Source organism: Anabrus simplex, chromosome 1, assembly GCF_040414725.1.
Source record: "Anabrus simplex isolate iqAnaSimp1 chromosome 1, ASM4041472v1, whole genome shotgun sequence".
Taxonomy (NCBI): domain Eukaryota; kingdom Metazoa; phylum Arthropoda; class Insecta; order Orthoptera; family Tettigoniidae; genus Anabrus; species Anabrus simplex.
In genome coordinates this window covers 941,088,305-941,113,373 of record NC_090265.1, presented here as the reverse complement: position 1 = coordinate 941,113,373, position 25,069 = coordinate 941,088,305, and the positions used below count along the sequence as shown (strand labels likewise).

Sequence of the window (25,069 nt, the reverse complement as noted above, 5' to 3'; positions counted from 1 at the left end):
ATTATTTTATTTAGCACATATATACATACTACTATAAATACAAATAATAAAAGATCGGGTAAAGGAAGGTGAGGAATTCCGTAGGCGGCACAATTCCAAGCTCTACGAAACAAAAGGAGAGGCTCTCTGATCGTGCTAGGAGAAGGAGAGTAGCTTTCTATGGCCATATAGTAAGAGTGCCTCCCAAAACACTGACCAATCGCCTGATCATCTTCTGGAAGAACAAGAAGATTCGTACCACTTGGCTGACAGAAACTGAGAAGGACATTAAAGAACTGGGGAATATCAAATCTTCAAGAGAGACAGTCTGTATGACATACCCTGAAAGAAGTCCATGGATTTCAGGAAAAACCTCGGAAGAAAGGTACCCCTTGGACAAATGAAAGAAAGGAGTTACACCGGCAGAAAATGTGTCAGTCCTGGGCAAAGATCAAAGCCCAACAGTTGAACAAGCTTGAACCAAGAATAAGAAGATAAGAAAATAATAAATAACAACATACATATAATAAAATACATATTACTGGAATGACACAAAACAAAATGATGTTAGAGCTTAACGTCCAGTCTAGCTATCCACTCAAGTGATCATGGTGTAGCAGAGAAAAAGTCTCGGATCACCTGTGTAGGCTCTCAAATTGCACTCCTCGATGATATGGTGGATGGTTTGATATGGTGCTCCACAATCACAGTTTGGGCTTGACTGCTTATCCCACTGTGTAGGTTGTACACACATACTACACGTCCTGTTCGGATGCGGTTGAGGCTTTTCCACATATTTCTTCAAAGTTCAAAGCCTACGGGATTCTGTGTGGGATCGATAAGGTCACGCACTTGAGATGGAACACACTCGGTCCAAAGGTCATGCCACTTAGCTTCAATGTTGAAGTTATTATCAGCAAGCAGGTGGGCTAGTCCTAGGGGTGGATTTCTGGAACGAAGCTGGTTTATTGTCAAATGCGGAGTGTCATCATGAATTGGAAGTTTGGGATTGTTCGTTATTTTCAAATATTCTTTTAGTAGTACATCTTGTCTTTTTAATGCAGAAGGGGTTATATGGCTGAGTGTTTGAGCTAATATATTGGAGTTATTATGCATCCAGATATGGTTCTCATTGCTATATTGAGCTGAGTATCTTATCTTCTTTATATGAGAGCTATTCATCCACACCGGAGAACAATACTCAGCCACTGAGAACACTAAGCTGATCGCAGAAGTTTGAATTGTATCTCCTCTTGTTCTCCAGTTGGTGCTGCAGAGTTTATGAATGAGATTATTTTGAGTGCTAATGTAGAAATCCATTATTGACACTTTGGTACATTTGAGAAAGTCTGGGTATGGGATAATAATGACAATGAGGTAGGGATAAGCTGAAACACGGTTTCGGCATATAGTCTACTCCTGTTGAATAACACAATGAGTTCTGCTCAGGGTGTAACATCCAAATTCGACAGTCGAATCACCATGTGAACACTGTGGATAGGTTTGGATTTGAATCCAGGCTTTTGGCTAGATCTTAGGTAATGGATCTAATTAATGTTGAAGATGTAGGCAATATTGGTGGTGGTAACACAACACAACATTCCCATTTCTACCTGGTATTTCACCATTCTTGGCTTATAACAACTTTAGAAGCTGGCTGGCCTGATGCCACTAGCCTCCTGTGGATGGGGGCAGTAGAATAACATCTACGGTATACTGTACCCTGTCTGCCTTAAGAGGCGACTGGACCAGACTATCTCATCTTGTGAGCATGGATTGGCTACCACGGTTCCCCTAGCTGAGTCTGGCATTGCTTCCACTGTAGTCAGGCTCCTAACTTTTATCTTTCCTATCTGACCTCCCTTGCTCAACTCTGTTCTTTTCCGACCCCAACGATATTAGGTTTTTGAGTCCGAGGGAGTCTTTCATTTTCATGCCCTTCGTAGCCCTTCCCTTTCCTTTTACCCTCATTTTCTGGTGTTGGACCTATTTCATTTTTTCCCTCTGATTAGTGTTAATAGAAAATGATTGCCCAGTTGTACTTCCTCTTGAAACAATAATCACATCTTGCAAGAATTACATTAATTGTTACCATTGAATGATACTGGACTTTTTATTACTTGGAACTGGAAAGACATTGTTGACAGACAGTCCTCCTCATTCTCCTTCCTTTCAGGTTAAGTTATCTATGTCTGGCCATGTGGCTAAATGGTTAGCATGCTGGCATTTGGTCCGAGAGACCGTGGGTTTGATTCCGGGCCGGGTTGGGGATTTTAACCTTCATGGGTTAATTCCTATGGCTCGGGGCTGGGTGTGTGTGCCATCTTCAGCATTAGAATTCATCACACGAAAGGCTCCATCTCACAGTCACACAAGTCGCCTATATGACATCAACCTGAAAGACCTGTAGAGGTCACAAACCATTTTTAATTATCAATGAATGTCGCTCAAACTACCAGTACTGTACTTCATTTTACAGCATTTTATTTCTCTGTGTGGATTCATATCTTCGGATATAGTTCGCTGGTATTTAAACTTGATGACACATTGTATTGGTGTTCCATTGAATTCCAGAGATACTAGTGCATATTTCTGGATGGCTGAAGCTCATGTTTTATTTGTTGATGATAATGAGCCTCATAGATTGTCTAGCAGCTGCAGTTCCATTTTACAGTAATTAAAGGTGTTCAATAGTATTAGCCAATATAATCCTACCATTTACATAACAGGATGTCATGATAGGAATTCCATTGTTCCATTGTCTTTCACCTCCACTTCTCTTCTAAGGCTGTTTTGAAGAGCTTGCCAGAGTTAAATTGGAATGAGAATGAGGAAAGGATACATCCCTGGTGAACACCCCTCTGAGTTTGAATGTCTTGAAGCATTTATATTTCCAATCCAGACTTCTGCTGTTTGGTTCCTATATCTTCTTCTGTGCCATGTCAGATTCCCCTGATGTTGGCTATCACTATGGTGAGGACATTGCAATCTGCTGCCAATTGGAATAGCTCTTCAGTGCTAGAAATTCAGGCCACTCTTTGATGTTTCTTATCCACAATGTACTCCTTGTTCCTACACTTCTTCAACTCTCAGTTTTGCCTTTTAATTGCTGCTGTAAGATCTGGTAGCTGTCATTCCTTAGTAAGTGGCTGAAGGAAAATTCTTTCTGCATTTTATTGTAGTCATGAATTCTCTACTAGCTTTTGCATGCAGTATTCAGCACTTCCTCATTTGTTAGCCGAGCAACCCTGAAATCTTTAACATTGCACGATGGACCTACATTTCAAAGGTTTCTAGGCATTTAATAAGGTGTTCTTGAGGGTCCATGTTTCTGCACCATATAGTAAACAGATCATGCATAAGCTTTGACCATCCTCTGCCTTATTTTTAGATTTAGGTATGTTTTCATTACTAAGGAGGGACTTCATTTTTGTAGAGGCATTTCTTGTCATTGCTGTTCTTTGTCGGATTTCCATTTCAGGATATAAATGTTCAGTTATTGTATTGTAGCTCCCAGGTATTTAAAGTTGTTCACTCTCTCAGTCTGTCTGTTGCCTAAGAATAACTTGGCATTGGGACGAACATTTTTGCCAAAGATTATAAACTTTGTCTTATTAACATTTATTTTCATTCCCTTTTTTTGCTTGCTGTATGTATTGTTAAGGGCACCATTGACTTTTATGCCTTCTTGCTGATTTTCCAATGTTTTATTTTTTTAAATTTGGTCTGTAACAGCTTGCCTTACTTTGCATTGGATAGCTACCTCAGAAGTTGACTTGTTGCTGATATGGACAGTAGCTATCTGTCTGCGGTAAAAATGTTCTACTGTCCTGATATCCTTGCTGTCAATTCCTACTCTTTTGAGCTATAGGATGAGTTTTGAATGTTGAACTCTATCAGATTCTTTTTCATAGTCTATGAATCAAGCAAAACACCTCCTGCTGCTGGTCCGGGCAGTTTTGGAACAAAATATTCAAAGCAAACAGTGATCCCCTTATACCAAACTGTGGTTCATCCAGACCTTGTTTGCATTTCTTCATGAACTTGTTATAGATTATCTTTTTTGATACAAGTGAAATTCCACCTGATTTTAGACAGAATGTTTTTAAACTTATTAAAAAATAAAATATCACCATGTGCTGACAAGCTTGAAAACTACCGCACCATTAGTTTAGTATATATCACGCCTGCAGAATTGTAACATGTATCACCGGTATTTACAGAATAATGGAAAGACAAGTTGAAGCAGAGTTGGGAGATGATCAGTTTGGTTTCAGAAGAAATGTAGGAACATGTGAAGAAATCCTGACTTTACTTCTTATCTTAGAGGATTGAATCAAGGTGGACAAGCCCACGTACATAGCGTTCGTCGATCTAGAAAAGGCATTCGGTAACGTTGATTGGATCAAGCTATTTGTGATTATGAAGTTGACCGGGATCAGATACTGAGAAAGAAGAATTATCTATAATCTGTACAAAAATCAGTCTGCAGTAATAAGAATCAAGGGCTTTGAAAAAAGAATCAGCAATCCAGAAAGGAGTGAGGCAAGGCTGCAGTGTGTTCCCTTTCCTTTTCAGTGTTTGTATAGAATAGATGGCAAAGAAAATAAAAAATTCATTTGGAAAGGGAATCACAATCCAAAGAGAGGAAATCAAAACTCTGGGTTTTTTTTGATGATTTTGTTATTTTATCTGAGTCTGCAAAAGATCTGGATCCATTTCTGAATGGTATGTACAGTCTTGGAGAAGGAGTACAAGATGAAAATAAATACAGTATGTCCAAAACAAAAGTAATGGAATGCAGTTGAATGAAGTTAGATGATGCAGAAAATACTATATTAGGAACTGAAATCTTAGGAAGTTAAATAAAATTCAGGAAACTCAGTCATCAAAAATACCACTGTTTCACCCCAGTGTAGTATGGGCTCATCAGTTAGATACCGCAGACACTGGCCGGCTAGCACACCGGTATCGACACCACTGCAAGCTATCTTGTGATAAACACAACTCAGTGTTGATGTATTAGGGGAGAATTACATCTCCACTTGCTTATATGCCCTCCCGGGCTAGTATGACCAAAGATATGGCTTCCGATTGTGATAGCTAAATAAAATTAAGGAAACTCAATCGTCAAAAATACCAGTGTTTCGCCCCAGTGCAGCATGGGCTGATTAGCTGGATACCGCACCTTCCCAAGACACTGGCCGGCTAGCACGCCAGTAGTGACACCACTGCAAGCTATCTTGTGATAAGCACAATGCAGTGCCAACGTACTAGGGGAGATCCAGCGTGCTAGCCGGCCGGTGTCTTGGAAAGGTGCGGTATCTAACTGATGCCGCACTGGGACGAAACACTGGTAGTTTTGACGATTGAATTTTCCGAATTTTATTTAGCTACGGTATCTCAATCAGAAGCCATATGTTTGGTCTTAAAGGAAGTGGTTGAATACTGTTACTTGGGTAGTAAAATAACTAATGATGGCAGAAGTAAGAAGGACATAAAATGCAGACTAGCACAAACAAGGAAGTCCTTTCTTAAGAAAAGAAATTTCCTCACTTCTAACATTGATATAAGAATTAGAAAGACGTTTTTGAAGACTTTCGCCTGGAGCTTGGAAATGTATGGAAATGAAAGATGGATGATAACTAGCTCAGAAAGAAAGAATAGAAGCTTTTGAAATGTGATGTTACAGAAGAATGCTGTAGGTGAGATGGATGGATCGAATCACGATTGAAGAGATAATCGAATTAGTGAGAGGAGATGGATTTGGTTAAATTTGACCAGAAGAAGAGGTAGTATGACAGGACACATCTTAAGATACCCAGGACTTGTTCAGTTGGTGAAGGAAGTGTAGACCGTAAGAATGGGAACTTTGTAGCACTGATCACTAATTATGGAATCTTTTTTTGCAATTTTAGATTGTAAAAAAATATAATTGTATTGACTAGGTGGACAACTAAACTTCCTTGCACTACATCTCAGTGCCCTTTGCTTTTTTTTTTTTAAATAATGTAATGAACACAGATTTCAACCAGTCTGGAGGGATGTGTCTAATGTCATAGATGGCATTGAATAACTTTACCAGATGCTGGATGTTGTCTTCGATAATCTTCAGGAGTTCTGCAGGAATATTACCAGGACCAGGTGATTTCTTATTTTTTGCAGCATTTATCACATACTGTACTTCTGATTTAAGGTTAGAGGGGCCATCACATAACCCATACATTGTTTCATATTTTCTCTGACCACAGAAAAGTTCTGTCAAATAAGATTCCCAGGTATTCAAAATTTCCTGTCTGTTAATTACTGGCCTGTCTGTATCATCCACAAGTTCGGAAATAATATATTTCCTATATGTGCCTGCAATTTCTTTCAATATAAAATAATTATTTGTAAATTGTTAGTGTCCATACCGATTTTGTGGAGCATCTCTATGACCTTGCAGTGCTGTGTCATGTATCGTGTCGAATGCCCTCTCATTATCCTGAATAAAGATTCAGACTCTTACTCCAGATGTACATTTCGTTATAAGCTTCTTGTTAAGGTTGTCTTTTGTCTGTGGTAATTGCGGTACAAAAATATTGAACTAACTAGGAAGGATGTAGTCATTAACAGACCCATGGGTTATGAACAACAATAGAAGATTTGTATTAAATGAATTGGTACCATCAGTTGAATATTTGAGATGTTAGATGAAATGATGCTTCTAACAAATAATCAGAAATAAAATTAGATACTACTCACCAAATTGTGAGTGCTTGTGTTGTCTCATTTTCTTCTAGGCTTACCTACCTTCTTCTGTACAGTAGTCTTATTCATATATTTGCTTTGTATATTATTATTTTGTTGTTTCTTTAGTGGGAAGCCGGTTATTATTGAATGGAAGAGATCTGACCGTAAAAAGCCTGAATTAGCCAATACTTACGATGCCCCTGTTCAGCTGTGTGCATACCTTGGAGCTATGAATTATGATGAGAACTATCATCTAAAGGTTAGTACACTTACTGTCCTCATGTTAGCATGGAAGTTCAAGTGTGGTAATGGCTAATCAGTAAATATTGCTACATTTGGAGTAATATTTATCTGCAAGTCTGTATATATTTGTATTGCATGATGGTCATCATTGTGAGAGGGTATTTCATCCTTATTTAAATACATTTTATGTTAGATCAGAATTGTTTTGTATTCTTTTTAAGTGGAATTACTGTATTATTTTGTTTACCTCATTGGAGCTCTTTCAAACACTTTTTTTGATGTTGCTGAGGACAACTGTCTAGAATGTGCTTGAAAGTGTTTCAATAAAGTAATTCATTTACCATTATAACAGTAGTGAAAATTAGTTAAATATATATATATCTCACCATGGAAGATTTTACTGGGCAAGTTTGCCGTGCGGTTAGGGGCGCAGAGCTCTGAGCTTGCATCTGGGAGATAGTGGGTTCGAACCCCACTGTCAACAGCCCTGAAGATGGTTTTCTGTGGTTTCCAGTTTTCGCACCAGGCAAAGGCCATGGCCGCTTCCTTCCCACTCCTAGCGAACTGTGTTGGTGCGACGCAAAGTAAATAGTAAAAAAAGCATTGAAGATTTCTAAATACTTTGATCTTCAAGAGTAATAATAATATTTTTACGAAGTGTACTGTGATTTCCGTCGAGCACAGAGTGGAAGAGGCGAATAAACTTTAAATATTGAAATAACAATGTACACTTACAGAAGAATTAAGTCTTATGTGCTTTTATGTAAGGGTTTAATATAGGACATTTAGAAAGGGATGTATTAAATACCCATTAGAAAGGAAGCCATTGCTTCTGTTACACTTTACTAGGTGGGTCTCAGACCCAGTTAATTTCATCTACAGAATTTACAAGTCAAGGGTCTCAACCCCACAAGTCCTTTTAACAAAATATAGTACGGGTCATGATCCCAGGAATACAATTTACACATTGCCCTCAAATGGGCCAAATGATTACATTACCCAGAGGTGAAAGTAACACACGTTGCTTGATAAGCGAAGGTACACTTGTTAATTACGAGGGCAAGTCAATAAGTATCAGCAATCAATGTTTATAATTTATTACAAAAAAGTACACATTTTTTATTGATATCATTTCTCAACATAGTCACCCTGCTTTTCAATGCACTTAGTCCTCTGTTTCACAAGCTTTCTAATACCCTCTGCAGAAAAAGGTTTTTGGTTTGCTCAACAAGCCACGCGTGCACTGCTTCCTTCACCTGTTGATCAGAGCTGAATCGACGGTCTCTTAGACCATTTTTGAGTAGACCCAACAGATGGTAATCCAATGGAGTGAGATTGGGACTGTACACAGGATGCTCCAACACCTTGAAACACAGCATCTGAAAAGTGTGAGCGACGGTATGTGGATGCGCATTGTCATGCAACAAAAGAACTCCTTCCAACAATCAACCTCTATGTTTGTTGCAAATTGCAGGTTTCAGCTTGTTTACCAGCATATCACTGTAACATTTACTGTTTACTATTTCCTCCGTTTCCGAGTAATGTTCCAGGATTGGCCCTGAGAGTCTCAACACTGTGCGCATCACTTTTCCTGCAGAAGGTTGACTCTTGGATTTCTTTTTGATTGGGGATCCAGTATGCTTCCATTCCATGCTCTGACGTTTGCTGTCTGGTTCTAAGTGGTGAACCCATGTTTCATCTCCAGCGATGATCCATTTCAGAAATGTTTCATCTTCCGTAGCACGATGGTCCAGTAGGTGCTGACAGATTCTCACACGATTATACATCTGGTGAGCGCACCACACCATAGAGCCAACCTAAAGACAACTAGAGCACTAGGCTGAGTGGCTCAGATGGTTGAGGCGCTGGCCTTCTGACCTCAGTTTGGCAGGTTCCATCCTGGTTCAGTCAGGTGGTATTTAAAAGGACTCAAATACGTCAGCCTCATGTTGGTAGATTTATTGGCACCTAAAAGAACTCCTATCGGACTAAATTCCAGCTCCTCAGTGGCTCTGAAAACCATAAAAGCAGTTAGTGGGACATAAAGCCAATAACATTGTTATTGATAGTGGGTTCAAACCCCACTGTCGGCAGCCTCGAAGATGATTTTGCGTAGTTTCCCATTTTCACACCAGGCAAATGCTGGGTTGTACCTTTGGCCACAGCCGCTTCCTTCCAACTCTTAGCCCTTTCCTACCCCATCGGCGCCATAAGACTCATCTGTGTCGGTGCAACATAAAGCCAATTGTAAAAGAAGTTTAAAAAAATTCTTCCCTAATGGTATGGAAGTTCATCATCATCATCATCATATGCAGTGCTGCCTCTGTGGATACGTGGTAGAGTGTCGGCCTCTGGATCCCAAGATAGCGGGTTCAAACCCGGCAGAGGTAGTCGGATTTTTGAAGGGCTGATAAAAGTCCACTCAACACTCCATGTCATACAATGTCGGCATGTAAAAGATCTCTGGTGATACATTTGGTATTTACCCGACAAAATTAATTAAATCTCAGCCATAGACGCCCAAGAGATATCCGGTTTACTCTGCCGTCTAGTGGGCCTAGAGTAAAATGGAACGTCGAAATTGACGAGCAGGCAGCCAGATGGCGTCAAATCGAAATGTCTGCACACGGTAGCTGAGGCCATACGATTATTATTATTATTATTATTATTATTATTATTGTTACCGAGTTTTTGTGGTAGTTAAGCATGAAAGAAGGTGCTGGGTGGTGAATAGGTCTCAAGCTACTAAAGAGAAATTAAATTTTAAAATTTAACAAGGTTATATTTTCTTTTCAAAATTAGGTAACAACAAATAGAACAGGTACTTAGTAGCCGAAATACAACTTGAAATGTACAATTACAGGGATTAAAGAATTTGGGCTTCGAGCCCTGAAAACACAATTCTTGAGCAACTAGCTCAACTTTACGATATACCAATTTCAACAAAAGGGGCAGAAGACCCCAATCAAACCCTGGAGCCCTTGCTCCAAATTACACAGCAAAGCCTGCTCGAGGCATACAACTCTCAGTTTTAGAAAAGAGCCACTCGCTCTTAAAGTTAAGCCTCTCCCAGGCCACACCAAACTCAACTTTCAAGTTGTCCTCAAAGGACATATACACAGGGGTAAAATACCCAACCTACTGAGGTCTATTAGGTGAGAAAAGATTAATACATGACCTCTAAAATACAACTTGAGAGGAGGCGAACTTGCACTCCTAATACACTTTGTTTTTAAAACCTATTCTGGCTCTGGGCCACTAACGCAGGGGCTAATCCCATACTACAGAGGTGACTTAGAGAAGAACACTTTACATTACATAAACGAAGAATAGTTTGAGAAAATAAGTTCACCTCAAAACAAATGTGAGTGGGAGCTCGAGAGGGTTAGCACTCTCTATCCCAATATGTAGCTTTACCAAAAAGATGAAAAGAGTAATTACATTTTAGGAAAGGTTACATGATGGAAATGCTTCGAACCCGCCGCGAGTGTTAAACTACCGACCTAGCAAGAAAAGAAGTAATTAATAGGCCATTACCTGGGGGTGAACGGCTGAAGAAGAAAGAGGCGCTTCCCGCCTCCTGCTATGTACTTAATACACTGAAAGATGGAACAGAAGTGGCCCGGAGACCCCAAAATCAGCAGTTTATAACCTCTCGCGGAAGATTCTAGGCGTTAGGGGAAATAAAACACCCTCCCTCAAAGTTTTTATTGGTTCGGGAAAAGAAACCCCTACATAGAGGAAAAGAAACACATTATTGGTGGAAAATTAATTAAAGAAATTCGGGATTGGCTAGATCCAAACTAGGGGGAAAAAGAGGGGTATACAGCCAACTTAAACAATGATAGAAGGAAATTTAACAAAGAACAAACTCTTGAAATAAAAATTTCTCCAACAAAATAGTTCTTTGATTTCGCACTAGGTCGCACTATTGTTGATCTTCAGTAGTGTCCTCTAGAAGAGAAAGTTCACACTTCTTACTTCAAGCGAAACAAAAACACATCAAAAGTGACACAGTTCAAAAACTCAAAATTTTCCATGTGGTGACATCTTCTGAGAAATTTGGAAATTAAGCCCGTAGATAAAGTTCAGACTTCCTCCAGAAGAGGAGTATTAACTGGCGCAACTTTTAAATAAACGGTGTGGAGGTGTACCGCCCGGTACAATTATTATTATTATTATCATCATCATTATCATATGCAGTTTCCAGCTGTAGGCCAGGTCTGCTTGGAACATAAACTTCTCCATCTCCTCTTGTTTTTCCACCACCTCTCCCTCTTCATTCTTGCCCAGTCCTCTCCTCTTCTCTGTACACACTCTTCCACTCCTTTTATCCACCTCTCTCTTGGTCTTCCTCTTGGTCTTTTTCCTGTTTTCTCCATTTCGTGCATTCTCCTGGGTATCCTTTCCTCTGTCATTCTCTTCATGTATCCATACCATATAAGTCTAGATGCTTCTATCTTGTTCTGTAGTGGCTCTTCTTTTACTATCTCTGTCCGGCTCCCTGGCTAAATGGTTAGTGTGCTGGCCTTTAATCATAGGAGTCCCGGGTTCGATTCCTGGCAGGGTCGGAAATTTTAACCTTAATTGGTCTTCATCATCATTTCATTCTCATCACGACGCGCAGGTCGCCCACGGCAGTCAAATCAAAAGACGTGCACCTGGCGAGCCGAACTTGTCCTCGGACACTCGTGGCACTAAAAGCCATACGCCATTTCCATTTCATTTCTATACTATATCTCTAACTTTCTCATTTCTCATCTTATCAATTCTTGTCACTACTATCCTGCTTCTCAGAAATTTCATTTCACTTGCCTGTATCCTAGTCATTGCTCTCTGCCTTATTACCCAATTTTCTGCTGCATGCATCAGAATGGGTACATAGTATGACCTGTGTATCACTCTTTTGCTTCTCTGACGGACATCTTTGTTCTAAACTAGGTTTCTGACACTTTTCAGGATTGCTCCTACTCATCTTCCACGTAGATTATTTCTTTATGTCTTCCACTTCCCTTTGTGATACTTTTCAGGTACTTGAAACTTTTTTTAACACAATTTGTTTTATTACAATCAATAAATCTCATTGTAGACTGTATTGGACATCAGATTATGAACATTAAAACAAGAATAATAGTTAACACCACCTTTCCAATACTTAACTTCCCTTATATTTAGGAAATAAACATTACACCAGGCGTTGTAAGATGGAACATGTTTTGCTTAACTGTCGTAAGCATCATCAGCCGAAATAAATCTTAGCCTAAAGTTAGGTCAGGGCCCCGAACCTAGTATCCTTAAAATATATGGTACCCTAAGAATCAGCATTTACATTTACAAAATCAAATAGGCTTAAAACTAGTGTGAAAAAAACATAGAATGTTACAACATGGTTAAGAGAAAAACACACAATCGTGTTGAAACAGAGGATAAAAACAGAAAGTACAATACAGAGCTGGTAGTGAAATCATTAAAATCATTAGGATATCATTGCTACCAGTCAGTCAATCAGAAATGTTCAAACATAAAACAAGAGTGAAAATATATAAGAGTGTTCATCATGGCTAAGTGAAAAAAAACACGTAATCGTGTTGCCAGAGGTTAAAAACATAAGGTACAACACAGAGCTGGTAGTGTAATAATCAAACTCATTGCTACCAGTCAGTTAATAAGAATGTTCATACATAACAAAAATTATTATATTCTTTTTAATGAAGAAATAATTAAATCTCACTCTTCTATAGATACGTGAGTCGGGCAAGAGAAATCACATATTGTAGCAGACGTGGAGTAGGAACACTTCAAACAGGATTGATCACGCCTGAAGCCGCTTATAAGGTAGAGGCCAATATCCACTTCATCCAAAACAAAAGCTGAATGAGAGGTGTCTTCATTTTTACTGGGAGTTCAGGATCAAACTGGAAAAATAAGATGCAAAGTGCGTGTACTGAAGTCTGAAAAATGGAAAAAGGAAAAAGATGTACTTGGGCCTTGAAGATAGGGTGTTCAAAATGGGAGTCTAAGATCGCTTACCTCTTATGTTGGATGAGCATTGACTGGAGACATTAGCCGTTTGAGGGGATCTGTTAAACGTATGCCCGTTGCTGCGTGTGTTGTATCTGTGTGCTTGCTTAGGTGGAGAGTGAGTTGGGACGGGAGGGGAAGGCGCAACAATGAGAGTGCTGGAAGCTGGCGGCGGAGTTGTATTATGGGGAGGGGGTAAGGTGGAATCTGTTATGACGACCGGAGGGGTATTTAAAAGTTTATAATTGAAGATTTTTGTGAAATTGTTATGATTTATATTGAAATTAGTGAGTAACTTGGGGACTTGTTCAATTAATGGGCTGTTGTTCTCAGGGACATCATTTAAATTATTATTGTTAAAATGTTGATCCAAGAAAATGTATGTATTTTTGAATCCAGTCATTAAGCTGCTTTTATTTACATATTTTATAATGTGGAGGTCCTGATCAATTGTAGAATAATTGTGGCCAGAATCCCTCATGTGGTTGCTCATGGCAGAGTACTTTTTATGCTTTAAGGCATTATAATGTTCCAAGTATCTAGTTCTAAAACTGCGGCCAGTTTGTCCGATATAAGAAAATTCACACTGGGGGCATTTGAGTCTGTAAATACCAGAGTTCGAAAATTTGTCCTGAGAAGTATTTACCAAGTTGGAATTAAAGAATATATTCCGATTAGTGTTGCGAGTTCGGTAGGCGATTCTGATGATGTGCTTCCTAAATGGGTTAGTAATGCTGTATATGGCAGGGTTAGTGAAGGTGAAGGTGGCCGTGTTTATTCTTTTGGGCTTATCTGGAATTAAATTTGTAGTATTTTTTATTTTATTTTACCAATAATTTTATTGATCAGGTTAGGTTTATAGCCGTTAAGTTTTGCAAGTTCTTTTATGTATTCAAACTCTTTTTTCTGGTTAGAAGGGGATAGTGGAACATTTAATGCTCGATGAACTAAACTGTAGAAAGTTGCTTGTTTATGAGATTGAGGACGTAAAGACTCATTCTTTATTGTCAAAGGAGCAGTGGAGGGCTTTCTGTAAATTTGGAAAATAAAATTATCACTGGCTCTGGTCAAGATTAAGTCCAGGAAGTTTAAAGACTTGTTGATTTCGTCTTCCTTAGTGAACCTGATATTGTGGTCAAGGTCATTAAGGGTCTTTAAAATGTTGTCACTATTATTGCGATGTGTGTCGATGACGGCAAGTATGTGTCATTGACGATCTTAGCCAAAGCTATAGACCATTTATTTTATTGATTATCTTGTTAGTCTCAAGGTGATCCATAAAAATGTTAGCAAGGATTCCAGATATCGGGTCGCCATCACTAGTCCCTTCTGTTGGTAAATTTTGTTATTGAATGTAAAGAAGTTATTTTTTACTAAAAATTTTAGCAAGTTGATCAGTTCATCTATTTCACATTTGCTTATAGTGTTATGTTTCAAAAGGTTAGTTTCTATTAAACTAATGGTTTCATTTACTGGTATACTAGTATACATATTGGTGACATCATATGAAACCATGACATGATTGTCATGTAACTTAAATTCAGAAAGTTTATTACAAAAATCAACTGGATTTTTGACATAGGCATCATTATTGAACTTATAATGGTTCTTTAAAAAATGGTGTAAACATTTAGAAACCTTGTAGGTGGGACTATTTCGACAGTTTATAATAGGGCGCATTGGGACCTCTTTTTTATGTATTTTTGGTAAGGCTTTAGCAGTAGGTAACCTGCGATTCATAATGGTGAGTTTTTGTTGCTCATGCTCTTGAAAGAGAAAAGATAAATTTTTGAGCACATTTTTTAAACCACGCTGGATCTTTAAAGTGGGATCCCTGTCAATTAGTTTGTAGTTATTGGAGGAAAAGAAGTCTTCACTTTTACTAATATATTCATTTTTGTTCAATAATACTCTTGTAGAGCCTTTGTCAGCTTTTGTGACTATTATATTATTGTTTCTGATTTTGTTCTTTACTTCAATTATTTGCTTGTTAAGATTTAAAGAAGGCTTGGAATTTATTTCACTGGTTAGTAACGGGAGCTTCTTTTGAATTTCGTATTTAACCTCATTACGGTGTTCTATGGGAAGTTTTGAAATATTTGATTCGATTTCGGCAATGTTGGTCATCAGATCGTCAATTTTATTAAGGTTGGGCCAGTTGAATTTGAAACCTCTGTTCAAAAGATCCATTTCAGTGTTTGAAAAGTTAGTGTTGGACAAATTCACAGTGTTTGTAACAACTTTGATTTGGAGAAAGGGTGTTCCTGTGGTTTTGGAAGATTTGACGAATTTAGTTTTTGATTATTATTTATAAATTTCATTTTCCGTATTGACAGATTCAAAGTATAGATAAGAAAAGTGTTTTTCCACCAATCAATACACAATTTATTTTAAATAGATTAAACTAGTACCGGTTTCGGCTCTTTAATGGCCATCATCAGCTAGTGCATGATTTGTTTCCAGCCATTAGACAATTCACAAGTTGTTATTGTATTAGACATCCGGATGTCTAATGGGGGATGGAAATGTATACAGTAGCATGTAATTAAAATATCAGTAGTCAAGGTAAAAAGTTACAATAAGTTAGAACATGAGTATGTAGGACATATTAAAACATATGGGTCATAATATAAAACACTTAAAAAGTTTTAACATATTAAAATTTGGTAAGTATAGGTAGACACTTGTTAAAAAATTTTTTAGTTCATGTTACATAGGTTCCATTCTTCTATCTTCTGTGTAGTTCCTTTGCTTTTATGTTATGTTGATTTTAGCTGTGTATGGTAATCTTCGAGAAAGTTCTGAGGCTGGTATGCGTCATATTGATATGGACCTTTGTCATGAAGAAATTTTTTATATTGTGTTATATATTCCAACTTGTGGTGTACTCTGGTAAGTTTTAATATAGTAAACAGCAGGTCTTGAGTTTGAATTAGAAGTAGTTGGTGGCAACACCTCTCTCGTGTACGTTTGTGGTTGTAGTCTGTAAAGATAAGGTAATATAAGTATACCGGTGGTGTGTGTATGAAGGAATGCCTGGTGTGTGTATGGAAAGAGTACTTACTTTAGTTGTTGTGGAAGTCTTGTGCCAATGTGTTTGAAGGCTTGTTGTGTTCTACTGCGAGTGCGTCTGGGGCTCATATTAGCTGTGGAGGGGGATGTAGGTGGAGGGGAAGAAGGAGTGGCCGTTGGGGAAGTAGGGGCGGGGTCGGGCTTGTGATTCGTTAGTTTGTTGGAGCATGTGTTTACTATTTTGAGGTAATCATTCTTTAATGCCGGAATGGCTTTGTCAAAAATGATGCTGGTTTTTTCAGTAATATCATTAATGTTATGATTGGGGTTAGCGTATTGGTCTAAACAAATGTAGAAATCTTCGGTTATGTTGAGCAGTGGGCCCTTGGAGTTTATGTTTAGTATCGTCATGTCGTTATTGATGTTTGTGAAACTATGCTTGGATTCAGCAAAGCAGCAAAGAAATGGTCAACAAAATCATTCAGAAAATAAAATCACAACCTAAAACTAAATTAGCAAAAACAACCAAACCCAAAAAAGACTATGCCCTATTTACCTTTAACAACACCCATATATATATTATAACTAATATTTTCAAGAAGCACAACATGAAAATAGCATTCAAAACCACACACAATAGTACCAACATTATACATAACACTAAAACAGTCAATAATAACAATAAATACAACCAATCAGGTGTCTACCGTATCAAATGTAACAACTGTGACACAAGTTACATAGGACGTACAGGCAGAAACTTCACCATCCGCTACAATGAACATATAAATGCAGTAAAACATAACCATTTCTCATCAATAGGCCAACATGTAGAAGAATCCAAGCATAGTTTCACAAACATCAATAACAACATGACGATACTAAACATAAACTCCAAGGGCCCACTGCTCAACATAACCGAAGATTTCTACATTTGTTTAGACCAATACGCTAACCCCAATCATAACATTAATGATATTACTGAAAAAACCAGCATCATTTTTGACAAAACCATTCCGGCATTAAAGAATGATTACCTCAAAATAGTAAACACACGCTCCAACAAACCAACGAATCACAAGCCCAACCCCGCCCCTACTTCCCCAACGGCCACTCCTTCTTCCCCTCCACCTACAGCCCCCTCCACAGCTAATATGAGCCCCAGACGCACTCGCAGTAGAACACAACGAGCCTTCAAACACATCGGCACAAGACTTCCACAACAACTAAAGTAAGTACTCTTTCCATACACACACCAGGCATTCCTTCATACACACACCACCGGTATACTTATATTACCTTATCTTTACAGACTACAACCACAAACGTACACGAGAGAGGTGTTGCCACCAACTACTTCTAATTCAAACTCAAGACCTGCTGTTTACTATATTAAAACTTACCAGAGTACATCACAAGTTGGAATATATAACACAATATAAAAAATTTCTTCATGACAAAGGTCCATATCAATATGACGCATACCAGCTCCAGAACTTTCTCGAAGATTACCATACACAGCTAAAATCAACATAATAAAAGCAAAGGAACTACACAGAAGATAAAAGAATGGAACCTATGTAACATGAACTAAAATTTTTTTTAACAGTGTCTACCTATACTTACCAAATTTTAATGTGTTAAAACTTTTTAAGTGTTTTATATTATGACCCATATGTTTTAATATGTCCTACATACTCATGTTCTAACTTATTGTAACGTTTTACCTTGACTACTGATATTTTAATTACATGCTACTGTATACATTTCCATCCCCCATTAGACATCCGGATGTCTAATACAATAACAACTTGTGAATTGTCTAATGGCTGGAAACAAATCATGTACTAGCTGATGATGGCCGTTAAAGAGCCGAAACCGGTACTAGTTTAATCTATTTAAAATAAATTGTGTATTGATTGGTGGAAAAACACTTTTCTTATCTATACTTAGTTTTTGGTTCTTTAAGAAAAGTCCATTTTTTGTCTAAAACTTCTTGTTTTTTATTTGCCGCGATTGACACCTTGTCGTTAGCAAATTTAGAAAAGGAGTCCTGTCGCACTGACACAGATAAGTCTTATGGCAATGATGGGATAGGAAAGGGCTAGGTGTGGGAAGGAAACAGCTGTAGCCATAATTAAGGTACAGCCCCGACATTTGTCTGGCATGAAAATGGGAAACCAAGGAAAACCATCTTCAGGGCTGCCGACAAACCGAGTGAAAGTTGATAGCTACATGACTCAAACCGCGTGACCACTTACTCAGAATTATTATTATTATTATTATTATTATTATTATTATTATTGTTGTTGTTGTTGTTTAAGCATATTCTAGATTTCTAAGCCTAATCATTGTTAAGTGAACCATTAATGAAAATTAGTTATATCCAACTCCTGCAACCTTTTATTCCATTCTTCACAACACTGTACAGAAGTTTAGAACGTAAAATCGACAAGACAAGTGCAGAACGAATTTAAACATGATAGTAAGGATCAGTATCTATCAGTTCTCTTGTGTCCTACTGGGGGCAATGACCAAAACCCTAACAGCTTCATGGTTTTAATATTTAGAGGATTACGCTGATGAGCAGTTGAATTAGAAATATGTGGCTTGTAATGTGCAGCACCTGCTTTCACCCTGATGACTGAGGCGATTTGACATTGCATGAAGGCACTGGAAGCATTGGGGAGCTATATAAACCCACGACTACTGCACAGTCCCATAATGTACAGAGATTGTTGGGACCGGGCGAGTTGGTCGTGCGGTTAGGAGCGCGCGGCTGTGAGCTCGCATCCGGGAGATAGTGGGTTCGAACCCCACTGTCGGCAGCCCTGAAGATGGTTTTCCGTGGTTTCCCATCTTCACACCAGGCAAATGCTGGGGGTGTACCTTAATTAAGGCTACGGCCGCTTCCTTCCCATTCTGAGGCCTTTCCTGTCCCCTCGTCGCCGTAAGACCTATCTGTGTCGGTGCGATGTAAAGCAACTAGCAAAAAAAAAAAGAGAGAGATTGTTGGGATCATGGTGCAAGCTGTTTATACATCCTGGATGTGCTCAGCAGCATTGAGGTAAGATGACTTTGGTGACCAAGCGAGCATCCTCATGACCATCCAGTGTTCATGGAACCAATTGGCCTCAATTCAGGAACAATGGGTCAGTGCACTGTCTTGCTGCAGATACATATCTACAGAATGCTGGAGGTAAACAAATGGGTGGACATAATCTGACAGCATGTTCCTCTACTGTTTCACCGGTGAGGGACGTTGGTTGATGTATGAGAGATCCCATTGCATCCTATGTGAACAGTCCCCATGTGAGGATACTACCACCAGTAGCCTGCTGCTCCATGTGCTTGGCAATGCACTTTACCCTACCATCAGCTTATACCTACTTCATATCTCGACTTGCCTGTCCAAGCAACCTTTTATCATGCTTCGAGAGTCGAATGGTGGTGTTCCTTTGGCCATGTACGTATTCATGCTTTGTTATGTGCTGTGAGCAGAGGTTCCTTAATGGGGTAGTGGCTTCTGTACATCACTGCGAGGAGTTGGTTCTTAATGGTATGGCTGCTTACACTTCATTGTTGTCCAACATTGCATCTGCAAGTGATATGCAGTACTGTGACCTGTCTATCTGCTCTTATCTCTCAGCTGACGGTGATCACATTCCTCAACACATTGAACACTATGGCAGTCGACCAGGGTGGCGATGATTTTGCTCGAATCCATGTACCCATGGTACGCTCTTGACACATTGGCCCATTCAGAGCCCAGTGCCTGTACAACTTCTGAGATGAAGTAGCCCATACGTCTGGCACCAACAATCTGGCCATGATCAAATGTACTGCGATCTCATTTCTTATAAATCCTTTGCTCAGTTGTTATATAGTGAGTATGAGGTGTGACGACAATACAGCTACATACTATGCCATACTGTTACATTTGCCAGATCGACCATAGAGCCATTTCGTCAAAACTGTAGGTATCCCTTATTCAGTCGCTCATCATTGAAGATCTTTATGTATCACTTGTGATACATTTCATAGTGGTACTTTTTTTAAAATTATTTAAATGATAAGAGGCTCTATGTTGTTGCTTTTCTCTTGTAGGTAAAAGGAGGGCTTGTTGTGGTGGCATATTCGGATGGTTCCCCAGCAAACACCTTCAAATTAAATGTTGCAGACTGTAATAAGTATTGGGAGGCATGGCTTGTTCGTCTCCAGAAGTACTGGATGCTACAAAACCAAGGTGAGATAGGCTTCAGAACTTACCCTTAAATCTAGGTTGATGGCTGTAATATGCAATAAATTCCTTAATATTAGCTAAAGGAAGGCATTTATACGAGGCACATGTTTTTAGTAAGTACCATTTCTGTATATTTCCAGTATGTAGCACTGCGATTGCGATGTTAGGAATGCGCAGTGACTTCTTTTATCTCTTGACACTCCACGTGCAATGTTGGAGATATTCACATAGTGTGGCCATTTTGTGAATGTTTAAAATGTTCAAGACAATAGATTAACATGCCAAATGACAGGTATGGTCCGTGATTCATTTCTTGAATGCATGAAACCTTTAACCTTTACCACTCGTCTGTCGGGTGAGGCCCGACATTACGATATTCCCGTTCCGGTCGCATGTCGGGCGAGACCCAACATGACATTTTATCGCCCACCGCTCGTCTGCCGTTTCTTAGCCGACAAAATAAACGATGCTATACTGTACTGCCATCTTTTGGTTCAGCGTGGAACTTTGTAGAATCCAGATATTATTTGACAATCAGTCAATAATCTATTATTTAGAGGGCAGTGTAACCGTCAGCTGTCCACTCACGCACTCGAAAGGTCGAGCGATAGTAAACAAACATGGTCTCCATGTGCTCTTATAGTCATACATAGTTTACTGTTCAATGATATAGATGTTGATTCCCATAGGGAATCTGAAATATTTGTCCTGAATGAGCAAATTTATAATACCAATATAAATGGTCCGTTATTGGACATTATAAATTTTCCAGCTAGCTCATTCTTGGTTGCCAGCGTTTCGCCCTCATGTGCTAGGGTGGGCTCATCAGTTGGTACCTAGCACACTTACCAATACGCTGGCTAGTGCATACCGTGGAGGCCACTGCGTAGGCTAACTGGAGCCACCGGCAGTGCCAATGCACTAAGAGACTTTGTCTCATCACTAAAAATTGATGCCTGCTTGGCCATCAGATGATATAGATGTTGATTCCCATAGGGAATCTGAAATATTTGTCCTGAATGAGCAAATTTATAATACCAATATAAATGGTCCGTTATTGGACATTATAAATTTTCCAGCTAGCTCATTCGTGGTTGCCAGCGTTTCGCCCTCATGTGCTAGGGTGGGCTCATCAGTTGGTACCTAGCACACTTACCAATACGCTGGCTAGTGCATACCGTGGAGGCCACTGCGTAGGCTAACTGGAGCCACCGGCAGTGCCAATGCACTAAGAGACTTTGTCTCATCACTAAAAATTGATGCCTGCTTGGCCATCAGATGATATAGATGTTGATTCCCATAGGGAATCTGAAATATTTGTCCTGAATGAGCAAATTTATAATACCAATATAGATGGTCCGTTATTGGACATTATAAATTTTCCAGCTAGCTCATTCTTGGTTGCCAGCGTTTCGCCCTCATGTGCTAGGGTGGGCTCATCAGTTGGTACCTAGCACACTTACCAATACGCTGGCTAGCGCATACCGTGGAGGCCACTGCGTAGGCTAACTGGAGCCACCGGCAGTGCCAATGCACTAAGAGACTTTGTCTCATCACTAAAAATTGATGCCTGCTTGGCCATCAGATGATATAGATGTTGATTCCCATAGGGAATCTGAAATATTTGTCCTGAATGAGCAAATTTATAATACCAATATAAATGGTCCGTTATTGGACATTATAAATTTTCCAGCTAGCTCATTCTTGGTTGCCAGCGTTTCGCCCTCATGTGCTAGGGTGGGCTCATCAGTTGTCCATTCAGGACAAATATTTCAGATTCCCTATGGGAATCAACATCTATATCATCTGATGGCCAAGCAGGCATCAATTTTTAGTGATGAGACAAAGTCTCTTAGTGCATTGGCACTGCCGGTGGCTCCAGTTAGCCTACGCAGTGGCCTCCACGGTATGCACTAGCCAGCGTATTGGTAAGTGTGCTAGGTACCAACTGATGAGCCCACCCTAGCACATGAGGGCGAAACGCTGGCAACCAAGAATGAGCTAGCTGGAAAATTTATAATGTCCAATAACGGACCATTTATATTGGTATTATAAATTTGCTCATTCAGGACAAATATTTCAGATTCCCTATGGGAATCAACATCTATATCATCTGATGGCCAAGCAGGCATCAATTTTTAGTGATGAGACAAAGTCTCTTAGTGCATTGGCACTGCCGGTGGCTCCAGTTAGCCTACGCAGTGGCCTCCACGGTATGCACTAGCCAGCGTATTGGTAAGTGTGCTAGGTACCAACTGATGAGCCCACCCTAGCACATGAGGGCGAAACGCTGGCAACCAAGAATGAGCTAGCTGGAAAATTTATAATGTCCAATAACGGACCATTTATATTGGTATTATAAAGTTGCTCATTCAGGACAAATATTTCAGATTCCCTATGGGAATCAACATCTATATCATCTGATGGCCAAGCAGGCATCAATTTTTAGTGATGAGACAAAGTCTCTTAGTGCATTGGCACTGCCGGTGGCTCCAGTTAGCCTACGCAGTGGCCTCCACGGTATGCACTAGCCAGCATATTGGTAAGTGTGCTAGGTACCAACTGATGAGCCCACCCTAGCACATGAGGGCGAAACGCTGGCAACCAAGAATGAGCTAGCTGGAAAATTTATAATGTCCAATAACGGACCATTTATATTGGTATTATAAATTTGCTCATTCAGGACAAATATTTCAGATTCCCTATGGGAATCAACATCTATATCATCTGATGGCCAAGCAGGCATCAATTTTTAGTGATGAGACAAAGTCTCTTAGTGCATTGGCACTGCCGGTGGCTCCAGTTAGCCTACGCAGTGGCCTCCACGGTATGCACTAGCCAGCGTATTGGTAAGTGTGCTAGGTACCAACTGATGAGCCCACCCTAGCACATGAGGGCGAAACGCTGGCAACCAAGAATGAGCTAGCTGGAAAATTTATAATGTCCAATAACGGACCATTTATATTGGTATTATAAATTTGCTCATTCAGGACAAATATTTCAGATTCCCTATGGGAATCAACATCTATATCATCTGATGGCCAAGCAGGCATCAATTTTTAGTGATGAGACACTCTTAGTGCATTGGCACTGCCGGTGGCTCCAGTTAGCCTACGCAGTGGCCTCCACGGTATGCACTAGCCAGCGTATTGGTAAGTGTGCTAGGTACCAACTGATGAGCCCACCCTAGCACATGAGGGCGAAACGCTGGCAACCAAGAATGAGCTAGCTGGAAAATTTATAATGTCCAATAACGGACCATTTATATTGGTATTACTGTTCAATGTTGTATATGTCGGGTAACACACAAAACCACAGTATTTTCGCACCTATTCACATTCCTTGTACCCTAAAAGTGAACTGGCGATGTTCGGCTTGTGAACCGTAACCCAACATGTGCCTGATGCTGACGGCTGGCACAATTATAAATCAACTGATCCCGATTTCAAGAAATCGCCATTTAGCCAAAAATCTACCGTGAGGTATGAAACCAGAGACTGAATAGAGTTTTTAATTGCTTTTTACCGATAATTTGTTCATTGAAATAATTAACGAAACCAATCGGTATGTGATAACGATAGTAATAGTAATAATAAAAATAATGATAATGCAAAATAATTTGTCTTAAATTGCACATATTGCTTTTATTTGCTCCAGTATAGCTTACTTAAAATGTGTATAGCCTAAATTCATCATTTAAAAGCAAATGCTACCTCCAAAATCGTGAAAGATGAACACAGGTCATATAAGATAAAAATTCACATTTAAAATACGAATAGTAGAGACAACACAGAGAACTTTAATTCGAGGGGTAAGGGTTAACCCAACTAACATTCATCGCTAATGTTGCCATTATGCTTTCACGGCCCGTACTTATAGACATGATATAGGCTTTTGGGCTTATGCTGTGTCAAGAAAATAAAGTGAAATTCCATTCTCGAGGACAGTTGAGATTTTCTTCTGATGACGCAGAGCATTTCTCTGCGAAACGTAAAGAATTTCACTTTATTTCCTTGACATGGTATAAGCCCAAAAGCCTATATCTTGTCTATTCATCGCTAAGTTTGTGAGGTGTACGGAGAAAGTGCAATGATGGATGGAATGGTGAGGAAATGGGTTTGAATGTTCAGTGAAAATCTTCAACTTGTGCACGACCGTCTTTACCAAAGTTGATTTGCTGTGTACGGTTTAAGCACAAGTTCATAAGGACAGATGGTATTCAGTTTTGTCACTCTCTCTGCTTTGGATGGGTGCAATGATGGATGGAATGGTGAGGAAATGGGTTTGAATGTTCAGTGAAAATCTTCAACTTGTGCACGACCGTCTTTACCAAAGTTGATTTGCTGTGTACGGTTTAAGCACAAGTTCATAAGGACAGATGGTATTCAGTTTTGTCACTCTCTCTGCTTTGGATGGTTCTCATCACAGGCATCATCATTCTATGATGAAAGCGTACAAAAATTGGTGCCCGGTTACAAGTGCTTTAGTAATGGTGGGGACTATGTGGAGAAGTAGCTTTAGGTACGTGGAATCCGTAAAATGTCTTCAAAATAATGTTTGTTTGAAATATGTTGGTACTTACTTAACACGCGAGAGGTCGCACCCGTTTTAGAATGCGAGAGGTCGCGCGAAGGCAAATTGCTCACGCTTCATATTTTAATGAGCTGCTATTTTCCTTTGGTGGTGAACGCTCTGATAAAAATATTAATATGTACCCTGTGTAACTGCCTTTCGACTAGTACTAACATAATTACCCAGTAACAATATTTTCTAAATGTAAAAAAAATAATGAATTTTGTCGCAAAATCTGGTAAAGTTACGAGAGTTTTTAAAGAGCGC

At 39.3% G+C, this 25,069-nt stretch overlaps 1 protein-coding gene across 2 annotated transcripts in view; it reads left to right on the top strand.

The window, feature by feature from the left end:
- The window catches only part of LOC136857775 (uncharacterized), a 52,938-nt gene that overhangs the window by 12,889 nt on the left and 14,980 nt on the right, over window positions 1-25,069 (top strand). For both annotated transcript variants that reach the window (XM_067136680.2, XM_067136679.2), the window contains exons 3-4: window positions 6,838-6,970; window positions 20,095-20,233. In XM_067136680.2, coding sequence (XP_066992781.1) covers window positions 6,838-6,970; window positions 20,095-20,233 — 272 coding nt within the window. The remainder of the gene's footprint in view (window positions 1-6,837; window positions 6,971-20,094; window positions 20,234-25,069) is intronic.